Source organism: Dermatophagoides farinae, chromosome 1 (genome assembly GCF_024713945.1).
Source record: "Dermatophagoides farinae isolate YC_2012a chromosome 1, ASM2471394v1, whole genome shotgun sequence".
Lineage (NCBI taxonomy): Eukaryota > Metazoa > Arthropoda > Arachnida > Sarcoptiformes > Pyroglyphidae > Dermatophagoides > Dermatophagoides farinae.
Window position 1 is genome coordinate 4,671,225 of NC_134677.1, and position 14,704 is coordinate 4,685,928.

Consider the following 14,704-nt stretch of genomic DNA (forward strand, 5'->3'; position numbering starts at 1 on the left):
CAGTTCATCATCCGTTGTCGCTTCAGTTCATCAAATTTGTTCGCTTGAATGAGTTGAATTCTAACTTTTGACATGAATTTAATAAGAAAAAAAAATAAAATAAAATAAATTTTTGTAACAACATTCATATCATATATAATATACTGATCCATGAAATATTCATTACACATTTATATTCTTTTGTCAACGTTGTCAAAAAAAAAATTATTCAAAATGAAAATAAAAGAACAAAATTTGAGATTCAAATTTACTATACGAACAACCAAAAAAAAAAAAAAAAAAATGAAGTTTGTTGAATCAATGTGTGTATGAGTCAATTTGTTATTATTCAGGTTTTCAATCAATGAATCTATATATAATAAGTGAATTCAAATTGAATTCATAAATTGTACAAATTGATTTTTTCGTTTCGGCCTCAATAGAAATGGGTATGTGTGAGGTCCATAATCGAATCACGTTGAACAAATTAGAATAACAAAAGTATTTTGTGTTGTTATACCGAATGAATACAAAGACGAGAAAAAAAATGAAGAACCGATACAGATCAATAGACCCAATAGTGAAAATGGTACAACGTACACAATGTGACAAATGTATCAATCATTTATAAACGATAACAGATCAGTATCTTATAAGGTGTGTGTGAGTGTGTGTGTGATAATATCTTGAACAAATTTGATAACAAGAACTATGTGAAAAAATCATGTTTTTTTTTGGTTATGCAGTATTATATGAATGTATGACATGATTTTTTTTGAAAGAAAAAAATGCACGTGAAAAATTGTATCAAACACGTTTGGATCACATCAATTATTGGTTGGCCAAAAGAAAAAAGTGTCACATGGTTGCCAATCACGGCTGTTTCTATTAGATTTGTTTTTGTCATTGAGACAAATTTAACAAATTGGCTATTCAAACAGACAAAAACGAGAAAAAAAATGTATTTGAATAGACAAAATGAAAATAAATTCGCAATGGATTTATATGAAAAATATGGTTATGATGGAATCGAGAGAGAGAAAAAAAGAACCTATGAATGAAACATGACAAATGACAAAAAAGACTGACATTTGTCAGTCAAAAAAAATGTTCAATTTTCATTCAGCTACAAACAAACTGCTGCTTGATCAGCACAAAACAACTGTCTTCTAAAATCCCGTTTCTGGAACATAAAGAGGAAATGTTAAAACAGATTCATATCTACATTATAATATAACACAAATACGTGGCTCAAACACATAAATCGAGCCAAATCACTATCGAAATCGAAATTTTTACAACTTGTATAACACGCACACAACAAAATACACATAGGGATAGACAAACAAACTTGTTACATATATATATAAAAATACCAAAGACAAGGACAAGGATCCTATAGGTTTTTTTTTTGGTTGTTAGTGATTCATGTTGTTTTACTTTTAGTATATACTCCGGGAACATGACATGGATTTTTTTTCCAATTCTCATTGTTATTATCGATAAGTGTAAATTTTGTTGCTTATGTTACATATACACATAAAAACATGACACGATGAATTATCAAACCAACAAACCAGTGGTGATGGATATATCTGTGATGAAAACATGTGGATCTGGATGTAGTGTTTGCAATAGTTTTTTCATTTGATTATTTATTTTTCTAATAAAAAGGAAGGATTTAATTGTGATCATGATATAGTGACAAAAAATTTTTTTTTTACTTTTCTTTCAACCACGGTTGAGAAGTTTGGAAAAAAATATTGGATATCTATCTACTGCTTTAATACTAATGCGTATATTTGGGTATTCGATATTGGCAAAATTCAATTGACATATAAGGTGTGTGTGTGTGTGTGTGTTTGTTCCATAGAGTACTTATTTTCATTAGTTATTGGTCCCAATATTATCATATACAGAATGTGGTTTTTGGTCACTACAAACCAATCAATCAAAATATATACGACCTTTTCTCATATTAGGATAGAATGACCGTTATTATTTACTATAGTATCATTAAATAAAGCAGAAATCAAAACAATTTTCTTTTTGATCAATTTAGGATTTTTTTTCGTGTTGTTCACTGCGGGTAGTCTTATGATGCTAAATAAGCGAGAAAAAACAATTAGATTGCTAATATTTACTATGACCATAATAAAGTTTAAATGAAACAAGAGTGAAATCATTGTCACCGCAGCTGACAAATGCACAAAAAAAAATTCTAGAATTATGATGGAATATTTATTCACCACAATAATCGAAAACATTTATTCACCGCAGGGAAGATCCATTTAAATTGAAAATTGAATTTCTTTTATCCATGAAAAAATCATTGATATGAATAAGCGGTTGATGTGTCGATGATACTTTCATGAATTTAGTTTCGAAAGAATTTATTTTGATTCAATTTTAAATAAGACGACTTACATGAAAACAAATGTTAAGTGATTTCGATCCAGTTCATGAAGATGAAAAAAAACAAGATTATTATATGGCTTGAATAGAACACGCAAACACAAGAAAGGAATGTAATAAATATCTCATATCAAAAAGTTACAATTCAGAATTCGAAAATTAAAAAATAACAATTTTTTTAATGTGATTTAAGACCAAAAGATGTCGCACGCTTCAGAAGATTTGTTTCAAAATTTTTTCTACAATAAAAAAAATTGAAATTGTTATTTTTTGTGGATAAATATTCAATTTCGAACCTTTTTTGGATCCATACAGATACGATTTCCGTATATCGGAAATCTATTACACCTCCATTGTTCGGGCCATTGAAAACCACCTTGTAAGAGTAAAGGTTCACATCCAATTCTGGCTCTTTCGCAGACCGATCTACAAGATGGAATATAACCAACATAATCTTCAATACAGATGGGTGTATATATGGAACAAAGAAAAAATCTTAAATCTTCCGAACAATTTACATGAACTAATGGCCAGAATTGATGTACTTCAAGGCCAGCCTCTTGTTGAGTTTCCATTTCCAATATATTCGGCATGTATGTATGTGTGTAGCCAATATTTGCACACATTGGTATAATGATCGGTTCACATCGATTTCGGACATTCTTATCATAAAGTATAGCCATTGGTTGACAAAAATAAACATTTGGATCATAGTACCAGAAATTTAAGATCATTATGACCAATAACCGTTCACTAAAATTTCCTAAAAATTTGCTGCTCATTATGCTGACCTTTATTGGTGGCGTTCCTGATAGGATTGACAAGGGTAATTTTTTTTTAATCAAAAAAAAAAACAAACTTTTCATAAGTGACTCATATTTTTCACCAACATTTATGCCTTTTGTGATAATTGTAATCATATCAATTGATTGGTTGATTTTTTCATGATACAAAAAAAAAGAATTTATTTTTTTAAATTGTGATATTTTTTAACAAAAATCATGATGATGATAAAGATCTTAAAAGATAAAAATTTTGAAAATTTAAAGAAAAGAAGAAGAAAATTTCAATGAAAAGGCTGCATAGAAAACAACATCAAGTCCAATGAGATTTTTTTTTCTCAATTCTCAAATTACGATAATTTGATTCTGGGCAACCGATGAAACGAAATCGTTAATTATTTAAAGAGTGATTTTATTATCTGAAAAATTCATTCAAACAACCTAAATGAATTAATTCTAGCTTCGAAATTGCGATAATAAAATAAACGGTGTAATAATTACAAGTTATGCTAATATATTTTAGAGTTTAGCAAAAAATCTTTCAATCTAGACTCAAAGTGAAAATGATTTATCAATCAATCAATTAAAATGTCAGTTTTAAACTTCCAGTCAATAACCCAAACAAACTTGTCAAAGGAACTTTCATGAGGAATAATTTTTTTATATAATTAACAAGATATTCATAGTAAAAATTATCGCTTGATTTTTTTTCTGAAATAAGATAATGATATATAGAATTGGAGTCGGATTTGGTCGTTTCAAGAATTTTCTTTTTTTTCCCATATGAAAACAAAAAAAAGAATATTTAAAATGTCATTTTTGGAACATTTTTTTTTAGTTTGCTTTGTTTAAACAATTCGATTCTAAAATATCATCCGTATGTCTTTATGTTGTTTGTTTGTCTGTTGATTACAAATGTGATCAATCATCAATTACAAAAAAAAGAACAAAAAGTGTGAGAGCGAAAAAAAATTTGGCGACGGCATTATGGTGGTGTGTCATTGTGTATATAATGGTAAAATTGTGATAACAATTATCATCATGATGATCAAATTATCAATGGTCGTGTGTGTGTGTGTGTGTAGGTGTAATTCACATGTAATAATAAAATGAATTCGATGATATAAATGGGCAGATTTGTGTAATTTGTGGGCGTGTGTAAACCTAATGGTCATCAAGGTAATGATGATAATGATGATGATGTGTATGTGTAACATGTACAAACAATTTATTAATATTAGATAATATTATTATATAAATCACCATTCGCATTAAGCCAAATAAATCATAGATGTGAACTTTTTCCCCAGTGATGGCGATTGAAATTTTATCAATAAATCATTCAGTGTAGGTGTGTATTTAGTGTTTATGTGAACAATGTATGGAGACAAATGTTTATTTTTTTTGTCTCGAAAAAAAAAGAATAATTGTCAATTGAAATTCTGTACAAAAGAACAATAACAACAAGAACAAAAGCAAAAAGAGAATTCTTTCACAATTATGGATTATACATCAATCCAATAATATATTATTTCGGGAGCAGATTTTTTTTAAAAATGAATTTTCATGCAATTTTTTTTATACAAAGTTATAATAGTATGCACAGTAATGGTGGTGTGTGTTTTTCAGCCCTTGCATTTGTTTGTTGTGAAGCGAATATTTTTCGTTTGAAAATTTTTTCAAAAAAATTGATGCACTAAAAACCGACAGAACAAAAAGTAATGAAAAAGTCGTAGATGATAATGATGATAACTCAGAATGAGAATAATTATAGTAGCAATAATAAAATAAGAAAGAAAGAGAGAGAAGATAAAGATCACAATAGCTCATATTGACGAAGATGCATCCGTTGTATTATGTCACGGCAATCGTTGAATACTCTCCTGATGTTTTCAGTATCAACGGCACAGGTAAAATGAGGATAGCAATAATGTTTTCCATCTCCACTGGCGGTGCTTATTCTCTGTGTGAGGAGAAAAAAAATCAAAAATTAGAAATTATTCGTGGATATCAATCATATTACACTTACCAGAAATTCATCGCGAATAAAATATTTTGCCCGAATAAATTCCGGTGATTCACCCGGATCGAATACAGCTAAATGCGATGGAAAAAAAGACAGTAGACAAAATGAATCAGAATTTTTTGTTTTAATTCGAATCAAAGTTAATTTACCATCTGGTGGCGTCTGGTAGTGGGTATATTCTGGAAAGTAATCTTCTATCTTAGACTTTCCCGCTTTGACTTTTTCGGCGAGAAGATCTTGTTTATTTAGAAATAATATAACTGAGATTGTCCTCAGCCATCTAATTTCAGAAAAAAAAATTCAACAATTATATTGAATAATACATTTTATCATTAATTTTACCTATTATTCCAAATACTTTTGAACAAATCAAGTGATTCACGTAATCTATTTTGATTGGGATCTTCTCTGAGCACCATATTGTAGCTACTACATGCAGTAACAAAAATAATGGCAGTGACATCATTGAAACATTGTATCCATTTTCGACGTTCGTCTCTTTGGCCACCAACGTCAAACATACTAAAGTTGAACGAAATTTGAATAGATAAGTTTAAGCAATCATTTTTTTTTCTTATGAAAAAATACTTACTGGAAATTAACTTTTTCGACTTGAAATTTTGTCTCAAAAATACCCGATGTCAAAACACGACATCTGAGAATGTCTTGTTCGTTTGGTGTATAATCAGGCATTTTTATAACATCAACTCGATCTAAAAAACTATAATGATAAACAAATTGTTTATTTAAAATTCATAAAATTTCAAATTGATATTAAATAACATACTATTTTGCACAATCAATTAATTGATATTCATTGGATCGTTCAAATGTTGCTTGAACACCTCTGTCTCTCCATAGTGCTTCAGTGTATTCGTAAAATTGCTGTTTTTTTTGGTTGATATTCAAGGAAAATAAAATGTTAGATCAATTAATATCACATAGGATTAGGCTACATACGGGTGGATAATCGAAATCAGGACTACTGGCAACATCTTGTATATAGTCAACCATCCATTGGTTATTAGGGTCTTCGAGTAGAATTGGTGGAACCAAAGTGCTCATGGCACCCGTTATCGTCTATAGCCAAACAAAAATAAAACAGTTATTATATTATAGTTGAACGAAATTGAATTTGAAAACTCACCAATATGGCATCACGTATATTTTTCTTGATATCTTCGATTTTCTGCTTCTTTTCTCTGTTTTGATTCAAATATATTATATTTAGAATAAGAATATAACGGACATATTTTTTTTCATTTTCATCAAGAAAAAAAACTCACTCTTCACTGAAACCATTAACATGTAATATTCTCATTTGTTTGACAATTGTACTCTTGCCAGACTCACCGGCGCCTATCGAAAAGAGAGAAAAAATGGAAATTATCAGTTGAAATATGATCAATTCGACATTAATATGGATGACCTGACCTAATAAAAGGAGCCGATGAGTGGCTCTATATATTTGTTTATCTTTTTGTATTTGCTTTTCGATACGTTTATTCGCCTCACGCCGGCGTTTGTCTTCTTCGGCATCGTTTTTCGATCCTGACCCACCAAAGCAGCCCATTACATTTGCCAGAAGACTTGGTCGCCGATTCGCTTCTGAATCAGATTCCAGCTTGGTGGTTCCAACACAAGCAAAATTACAGAAATCAATGGCAGATAGAATGATGGCGGCGGTGTAGATGAATTATCGAACCAAAAAAAAAACTTGGTTTGAATTTATTTAAATTCAATAAGAATCGGAAAAAGCTAATGTTTTTTGATGACGATGATAATGATGATTATGATGACAGAAAAAAAATATAGGAATTGAAAAACGATGATCTATTAATTTGCTGACAAAAAATTCTTTTTCTCGTTTTATTTTTAAGGTCAAATATTTAAAATGTGATTGCTGTTGTAGACACCTGTTGAATAGGGAAAAACGGTGATGCCAAAAAAAAGAGAAAGAAAAAATCCATATAAAAATGATTAATAGATGATTGGAAATAAATTGATCAATAAATCAATATGATTGCTGATGATTCTGTTGCTCATTTTTTCAGTAATAGAAAAAAATCAGAGAAAAGCCAAACAACAAGATAAGGAAAACAAATAAGCCTAACGTAAACGAAAAAAATGGACTACTTGAGAGTCATTGCCGGCATCATCGAGATCTACCCTAGATCCATAATTTTTTTTCACATTGGTCGTATCTTGAGTTAATAGATTAACACAAGCCAATCAAACAAAGAAACAAATGGAATGAAAAAAATTGAGATCCTTTACAATTTGGTTGTCATTAGTGTAAATGCGTAAAGAAAGCTATAGTTAGGTTGAGAAATGCTCACACAAACTCGACTTGATGATGAGATTAAAATATTTATAATATAATGATATTTTTTCTATAGATAGATCAGACTGATTCCCCATATTGGGTATTTAAATAATTTCAACTTAATGATATATATTAGCACTTGGATTAAATAATCGAGATACTTATATATTGAGCACAATTTGTATTGATCAAACAAATTGGTGTTTATGGAAGATGTAAGGAAATCATAATAAAATTTATTTTGAAATTGATATACTAGCCATATAATGGAAATGGGAATAAAGAAATGTTTATTTTAAAAATAAAAAAAAAACAAAAGTCTATTCTGTCTACTGTATTCAATTGTATTTTGTCAGGTTTTGAACATAGTCAACTTTTATAAATAATATTCAATAAGATACAAACACACACACACATGCATTATCATCATGAAGGGAATCATTCGCATATTTAGAAAAACAGAGAAAAAAAAATGATGACAGTACAGTTTTACAGTTTTTTTTTCGCTTTCCAGTTTTTGTCGTTTTTGTTACCTGAATTGATCTACATATAATAATTGAACACAGCAACAACGATGACAACGGTGGTGGCGGCGACGACGACGACCACGGCGACAATCTAGAACAGACCATAAACCTATACGACGACAAGGATCGGTTTAACAAAAAAAAAAAAAACATAGAAACAATTGGTTTCAATTTTTTTTTTCGTTTTAAGTGGTGAAATTTATGCCGATGTCACCATCATCAGGAAGGCCGCATCAACTATAACATTCATTGGTAGTACAACAACAGCAAGACAAACTCCAATGAACGACAATTTCATCATCATTTTTTATTTCGTTCGTCTTAGGATTCATCATTGACAAACGATAGAATGATGAAAATAATAGGAAACTTGAACATCACCTATTAGCTTCAAATAGCTTGATTCTACGAATATTATTGGCAATTGGTAGGATTGTACACACGAATATTTCCAAAACACAAGAATAAAAAACATGAGCAATGCATAGAAAACATAAAGACAGTGATATAATTAGCATGATTCGATGCTATTAATATAACTATTAACACCAACCAGCCAACTAACCGCCTCTATTTTAATATCCATTCACCTTGTTTCTGTAAATAATGATGATACCAGTGTTGTAGTTGAGTACCAACCAACAACGATAATTTAGTTATTATTATAATAATCAAAGTTTTTCTATTTTAGCTTTAATATGAATGCAACTACTACACATTTTATAACAATCTATTCGTAAAAAAAATTGTAGTGAAAAAAAACAAAAAACACAATTCTATGAATGAATATCAAAGAATAAATTTTTTAGGGGTTAAAAATATGAAATCAAAAACAACAACATCCAGTAAGAAGATTATGACGTTTAACATCACAAGAACCAAACAAAACAAAACAAAACAAAAATTCTCACTGAATCGATGACAGATTTGGGAGTTTTTGTTGTAAACTTTGTTTTAATAAGATTCAGGCACACTAAAAGAACTCTACAATAAGTATAAGTTGATGACGTCTGAACGTTATATCAATGAACGAAATATTTTGAGAGAGTGAGAACAAATTCCAGGTAATTGTCATCACCAATTGGGTAACCATCCTCAAAATAGTCATAATATAAACACATCCACCAAAAGCCAAAAATAGATAGAATCGTACATCGTAAAAAAAATGGAATAAAAATAAAGAAAAACCAAAACCGTAACCAATATTATCATGACTAGAATGAAAAAACCGGAAACATATTTGCACCGGTATTCAACATCCATCGTTTATAATTACGGCATATTCGTCATCACGAAATGGATGAATAATGATCACATCAAATTTCAAAGCTCATCGTATACAAAAAGATGTTCATGATTAGCCCATTCGTTTCAATGATGAGGTAGAAGAATTTTTTTTTCTTCATATTTTTGTGGTAAATGTTAACGATTTTGGTAATTGCTGATTCTTCTTTTTTATGTCAAAAAAAAATCTCAATCATTCGTTCTGGGTATTAGTCAACAACTTTTAAAATCATAACAATAAAATAATGATAACTGTGTGACGATGATCCAAAAAAAAGCTTTGGTTTTTTTGAATTTTTCATTTTTGAAAAAAAAATTCTCTCAGCTTTCACTGTCTATGATCATTTATTGAATTCTACTACAAAAAAAAGTAAGACCACTATCATTGCCAACATCATCATAATCATTATTTACTTTTCATTTTTTCGTCACATTTGTTATATATAAGAAACGCAGAATTAGTGAAATAATTGGTGAATAATGAAGAAATGAATGAATCTTTTTCAAAGAAATCATTTTTTTCTATATTCTCTTTACTCATTTACTTATGTCAATGATGGTGGTGGTGGCAAAGTTCATCATTATCATAAACAAGAATATTTTAATTAATAGGCAAACAACTCTTCCGCTTGACTTATGACTCTTTCTCATACACACACTGAAAGACAGATAAAAAAGAGAGAATTTTTTGTGCATAGTATCTACCAGAATGAAAGATAATGATGTAAATAATTTTAAGTTGAGTACACAAAATAATCAACATTTTTAAAAAAAAAATTTCGCCAATCATCAACAAATAACATAAACAACCAGAATATCATCATCAACTAGAAATATTTTGCCTAAAGCTATTATGGGCAACGGATTGTGCAAAAATTTATATAAAAAAAATGTATGAAGCATGCTTGTTTGTGTGTGTGGATGCCATTTTGATCAACAAAAAGAGAAAAAGCTTAATCAGAAAGGTGCTGTTTACAATTATAATCATTACCACCTTGATTCATTCACACACACACACACAAAATTTTAATTCATTAAGATAATGATTACATGACGTTAAAAATTTTTATGAAAAGTAAAAAAAAAATTCTTTAGTTTAATAATGTTATTCCTTAATATTGGCAATTCAAAACATATATGATCAATCTTTCAAACTTTCATTCAATTCACATCATCACATCACACATTAAATATATAATTGATAATTGATTACTACGTATATTTTTGCACTTCATTTTTTTTTATTAATTATCATTTTTTCTATTTTCTTCATGAGATTCAACTTAAAATCTAATTTTAAAAAATATTCTACAATTTGAGGTGGGGGTCTTTTCACGATTGTCTGATGATCGACATAGATTTAGAATTTTTTTTTTATCGCACTTGCCAATGTCAATGGTATTTTTTTTCCTTTATGAATTAGAATTAACTGAGTTTTTTTTTGTCATAAAGGTTAAAATTGATGCACTTGACTTTTTGATTGACAACTAATCGATCAATACGAGTAATGTATCATGAATTGCAAAAAATTCTTTCTTCCATAGTAAGAAAAAAAAATTAATTGGATATATTTATTGTCAAGAATAAAAAAAAAGACGGAAGAAAAATCGACATTTGATTTGACAGCTAACAAGCAAGCAAGCAAGCGCGAAACAAAACAAAACAAAAAACAAAAAAAAGCAACAGTAACATTTACAAGTTATGTAACCCAGACACGGCGAAAAGTTAGGTGCCAACTAGCAACCAAAAAAAAAAAATCCAGAAATCATCATCATCATATATATTGCTAACACCAATAACAACAACAACAACAACAAAAAATATCACAACATAGACATAATAAATACATTTATATATTTGAACCATAATGAAATCCAAATATATTATAAATGAATGAAACATATAAATCAGTATATATCTTTGTGTGTGTGTGTGTATTTATATGTGTTCAATCATATCTTCATAAAATATGGTATCATATGTGTGTGTGTGTTTTCACAGACACACATCCAAATGATATATTTGTGAAAAAAATAAAAATAATCGAACCTCAATCAATCAATCTATTACACACACACACACACACACACACACACACACATACAAATACAATCAAATCAATATACAAAAAAAATAAACGAATGAAAATAGTACATCACCACACAGAGCGATCTGGCTTCAAAATAAAAAAAAATGCCGATTGATATCTATCATCAACAACAAAATGACAAACTAGCATTAATGAAATTAATAAAATGAATAAATGAATGAATGAAAATTAAAATCAAATCAAGAAAATGAAAAAAAAACAATTGTCATCACTCATTGGCTAAATGATAATTCTATGTTATAGCCAAATGGGCAACCTTTGAACCTTCTTTTGGGATATTAATATAGAAAAATTTATTTAATGAAAAGAAATGGATGCTCAATGTGTGTGTGTTTTTATATTAGATAGGATAGATTGACTCAAATGGCTCGAATGAACAACAAGGGAAAGGAAAAAATTTTTTTTCTTTCTTTTCTTTGGGTTGCCTGATCTAAAAATAGCTCGACAAACTCCACACATACACACACACATAGAAAAAGAGAAAGAGTGTGTTAGGCGTCGAGGACGTCGTCGAGAGAACGAGATAGCAATAGAAAAAAAAAACGGAACGAATATACACACATAGTCCATATACTTGTACGGCCACGATAATCCTCTATCATCTTCATTTCTCTCATTGCCATTTACCACGATTCTCTCTTCCCCCCTTCGAGATAACAATGTGTGTGTGTGTCGGTAAATTTTTTTTTTGTTACGTTTTTTCACAGGGTCTAAAATATTTTTATTTTGCAAATCAACGGGCCAAAATTATCAAACTAAAAAATGAACAGTTATGTTTTCCTGTAATCATAAACACTAATCACCTGTATCACTACTATGTTGATGGGTGAGATTGATTTGAGGGATGTTTTCCAAATTTTTTTTTAATCTTGATGACCGATCCAATCACCATTTTTTTATAAAAAAATTTTTTGGTTTTGAATGCAAATTTTAAATGCATGATAATTTTTTTTCATCAATTACATAATACTAACCACATGGACATTTATCATATAAATATTCAGATCCTGGAACATCTGATTGATCAGAATAAATTTTTCGGTGTGTTGTTTTATTCTTATTCTTCTTATTTTATTCTCTAAAAAGTTGTCGATAAACACAAGCGTTAATAACAATCATTTTTTATTTTTTGAATGTTGAACACTGAATGGCGATGATTTTGGTGTTGGTGGTGGGTGTGGTGATGATGATGTTTAAGTTTTTTTTTTATTTTTTTTTCAGTGTTTGTATATATGGTATGATCGGAATGGTGCATAATATGATGATGACAACGATGAATTGGCAGAATGATTTTTGTGAATTGAATATCAAAGAGAGATGAAAATGACACACACACACAGACGCATACATAGAAATGCACAGAAATTTTGTAGCAACGACAACAAGCAATTTTTATTTCGTGACAGAAACAAAACATAAACACACACAAATAGAAAGTATATGAGAAATGAAAAAGTAAAAAAAAAATAAAATAAAATAAAATAAGGGAACAAGTTGAAATCAAAATCGAAAAACATCAACCAGTGTTTCAATGATATTTGTTGCCTTTTGTTTGATCGGTTGGATAATGTACTGAAAAACACACACATACACACACACACAAAAGAAAATCAATTTTTGAAGAAAAAAAAGTTAGTCAAATTTGGAAGAATAATCTAATGAATGAATGAAAAAAAGAAATAAATATTAGTGATAATAATCATTAAAGATATAGTCAAAAATACACTTACCCCATTTATTCAAATGGATAATTTTTTTTGTCATCTCTAATATTGAATTTTGTGAGTTATAAAGTCTATACACACAAAATGAAACAGAATGACCTAAGATTGCACTAATTACATCACATTGAAAGACCTATAAGATTCATAATTTTATGATGATGCTAATTCTTTGAAAAGGATTGAACCATTTATTCGTATGTATCATATACAGATAGACAAACACACAAACATACATACGATTCTTGATGCAGAAACAAAATTAACAAAAAAAATCACCTCTTGGTTAATTTTTCTTCGAGGTTACAAAATAATTTGTAGGTCGTCTCTAATTCGACATCATTAACATTATCATCATTGATTATACAGGGGTATGATCAAGTTGATAATGATGAACATTAACAAAAATGATTAATAATAATAATACTATGTCACAATGTGGTCTTGATCGGATCATTTGATTTATGGATGGATTCGTTTTTTTTTTTGGATAATGTTTGCTGATTATTTGTTGTTGACTTCGATGATGATTAAAGATGAGCTTCATTCATAATTTATCAATATTTTATATGTACAATTGGTAAAAAAACGAATGAATGAATTGAATGAATAATGGAAATCCACGATGTTTGATGAATTCATTCATACACACACACACACACATACACACAAAATAAGCATTCAAAGTAATATTGACATCAGCAACATTCGGCAAGATTGAATACCATTACAACATCCAAGAACACAGCCATCCAAAAATCATCCATTGGAGACGTTCAAATGAGAACGGGATACCATTTGTACGACACTTGATCATCAACCATCACCATAATCATCATTATTATTATTATTTCCACAACATCGACATCATCATGATCAACACGATGATCGACCAAAATTCAGAAATAACGAATATAAAATAGAAGAGAAAAAAAAAATAAAGGCTCCAAACTAATACAGACACACATACAAACACAAATAGAAAGAGAAAAATAGACAGACGGACATAGAGGGAGAAAAAGAGAGTGGAATAGAGATCATCATCATCATCATCATCATAGAAAAGTATACTGTGTGTTTGTATATGTATATGTGCATAATTGTATTGAGTATCCGTGGTTTCGCCTCTAATATGAGGAGTCTCAACCAAAAAAAAAAAAAAATCAAATATAATTCAGGTCTTTTTGGCTCGCTCCCTTTCGAAAGTGAGAGATAGAAAAACATAGAGAATGAAAAAATAAAACAACCACTACCACATAATCATCATCATCATTATTGTGAATGAAATGTGTATATTCATCACGATGATGATGATGATGATGATAGTAATAATAATAATTTCAATCGTGGTAGTAGAATTTACCAGAAAGATATCCATTCGTTGTCAAGATCAAACGAATGAACAAATGTTATAAACATTGCGTTGTGGTAGTAGTAAGTAGTAGTACATTGGATTTGATTTGAAATAAAAAAAAAATAAAAAAAATTCGTAGTCAAAATATCATTTTGGAACACCGATCGACGACCGACACAC

The 14,704-nt window shown here is 29.2% G+C and overlaps 2 protein-coding genes across 7 annotated transcripts; both read right to left on the reverse strand.

Annotated features, from left to right (window-relative positions):
• Positions 1 to 2,356: 2,356 nt before the first annotated feature.
• LOC124491565 (frizzled-5) lies at positions 2,357 to 3,228 on the reverse strand. Its single transcript, XM_047054234.2, has 2 exons — positions 2,691 to 3,228; positions 2,357 to 2,633 (listed from the first exon to the last, which is right to left on the reverse strand). Exons 1-2 carry the CDS (start codon positions 3,174 to 3,176, stop codon positions 2,622 to 2,624), a joined length of 498 nt encoding a protein of 165 aa, XP_046910190.2. The 5' UTR covers positions 3,177 to 3,228; the 3' UTR covers positions 2,357 to 2,621.
• Positions 3,229 to 3,819: 591 nt separating this feature from the next.
• On the reverse strand, positions 3,820 to 14,225 carry Galphas (G protein alpha s subunit). 6 transcript variants are annotated; one of them, XM_075735125.1, is made up of 13 exons: positions 13,411 to 14,210; positions 13,180 to 13,340; positions 12,424 to 13,104; positions 6,637 to 7,118; positions 6,489 to 6,561; positions 6,350 to 6,404; positions 6,163 to 6,282; positions 5,990 to 6,087; positions 5,795 to 5,923; positions 5,545 to 5,724; positions 5,352 to 5,482; positions 5,206 to 5,273; positions 3,820 to 5,139 (listed from the first exon to the last, which is right to left on the reverse strand). In XM_075735125.1, exons 4-13 carry the CDS (start codon positions 6,773 to 6,775, stop codon positions 4,993 to 4,995), a joined length of 1,140 nt encoding a protein of 379 aa, XP_075591240.1. In that variant the 5' UTR covers positions 6,776 to 7,118; positions 12,424 to 13,104; positions 13,180 to 13,340; positions 13,411 to 14,210; the 3' UTR covers positions 3,820 to 4,992. The 6 variants fall into 6 exon arrangements, with proteins under 6 accessions (XP_075591240.1, XP_075591238.1, XP_075591239.1 ...); XM_075735123.1 differs by having other exon boundaries at positions 5,206 to 5,482; positions 13,411 to 14,225; XM_075735124.1 differs by having other exon boundaries at positions 5,206 to 5,482; positions 13,407 to 14,225.
• Between the last annotated feature and the right edge of the window lie 479 nt (positions 14,226 to 14,704).

Excerpts from the sequence above, each read along its gene's own strand:
- Galphas (XM_075735123.1), bottom strand. The coding sequence starts at position 6,775 with ATGGGCTGCTTTGGTGGGTCAGGATCGAAAAACGATGCCGAAGAAGAC. Across the intron at positions 6,562-6,636 it reads TCATCGGCTCCTTTTATTAG|GCGCCGGTGAGTCTGGCAAG; the intron begins GTCAGGTCATCC and ends TCTTTTCGATAG. Across the intron at positions 6,283-6,349 it reads ATATACGTGATGCCATATTG|ACGATAACGGGTGCCATGAG; the intron begins GTGAGTTTTCAA and ends GTTTGGCTATAG.
- LOC124491565 (XM_047054234.2), bottom strand. The coding sequence starts at position 3,176 with ATGAGCAGCAAATTTTTAGGAAATTTTAGTGAACGGTTATTGGTCATA.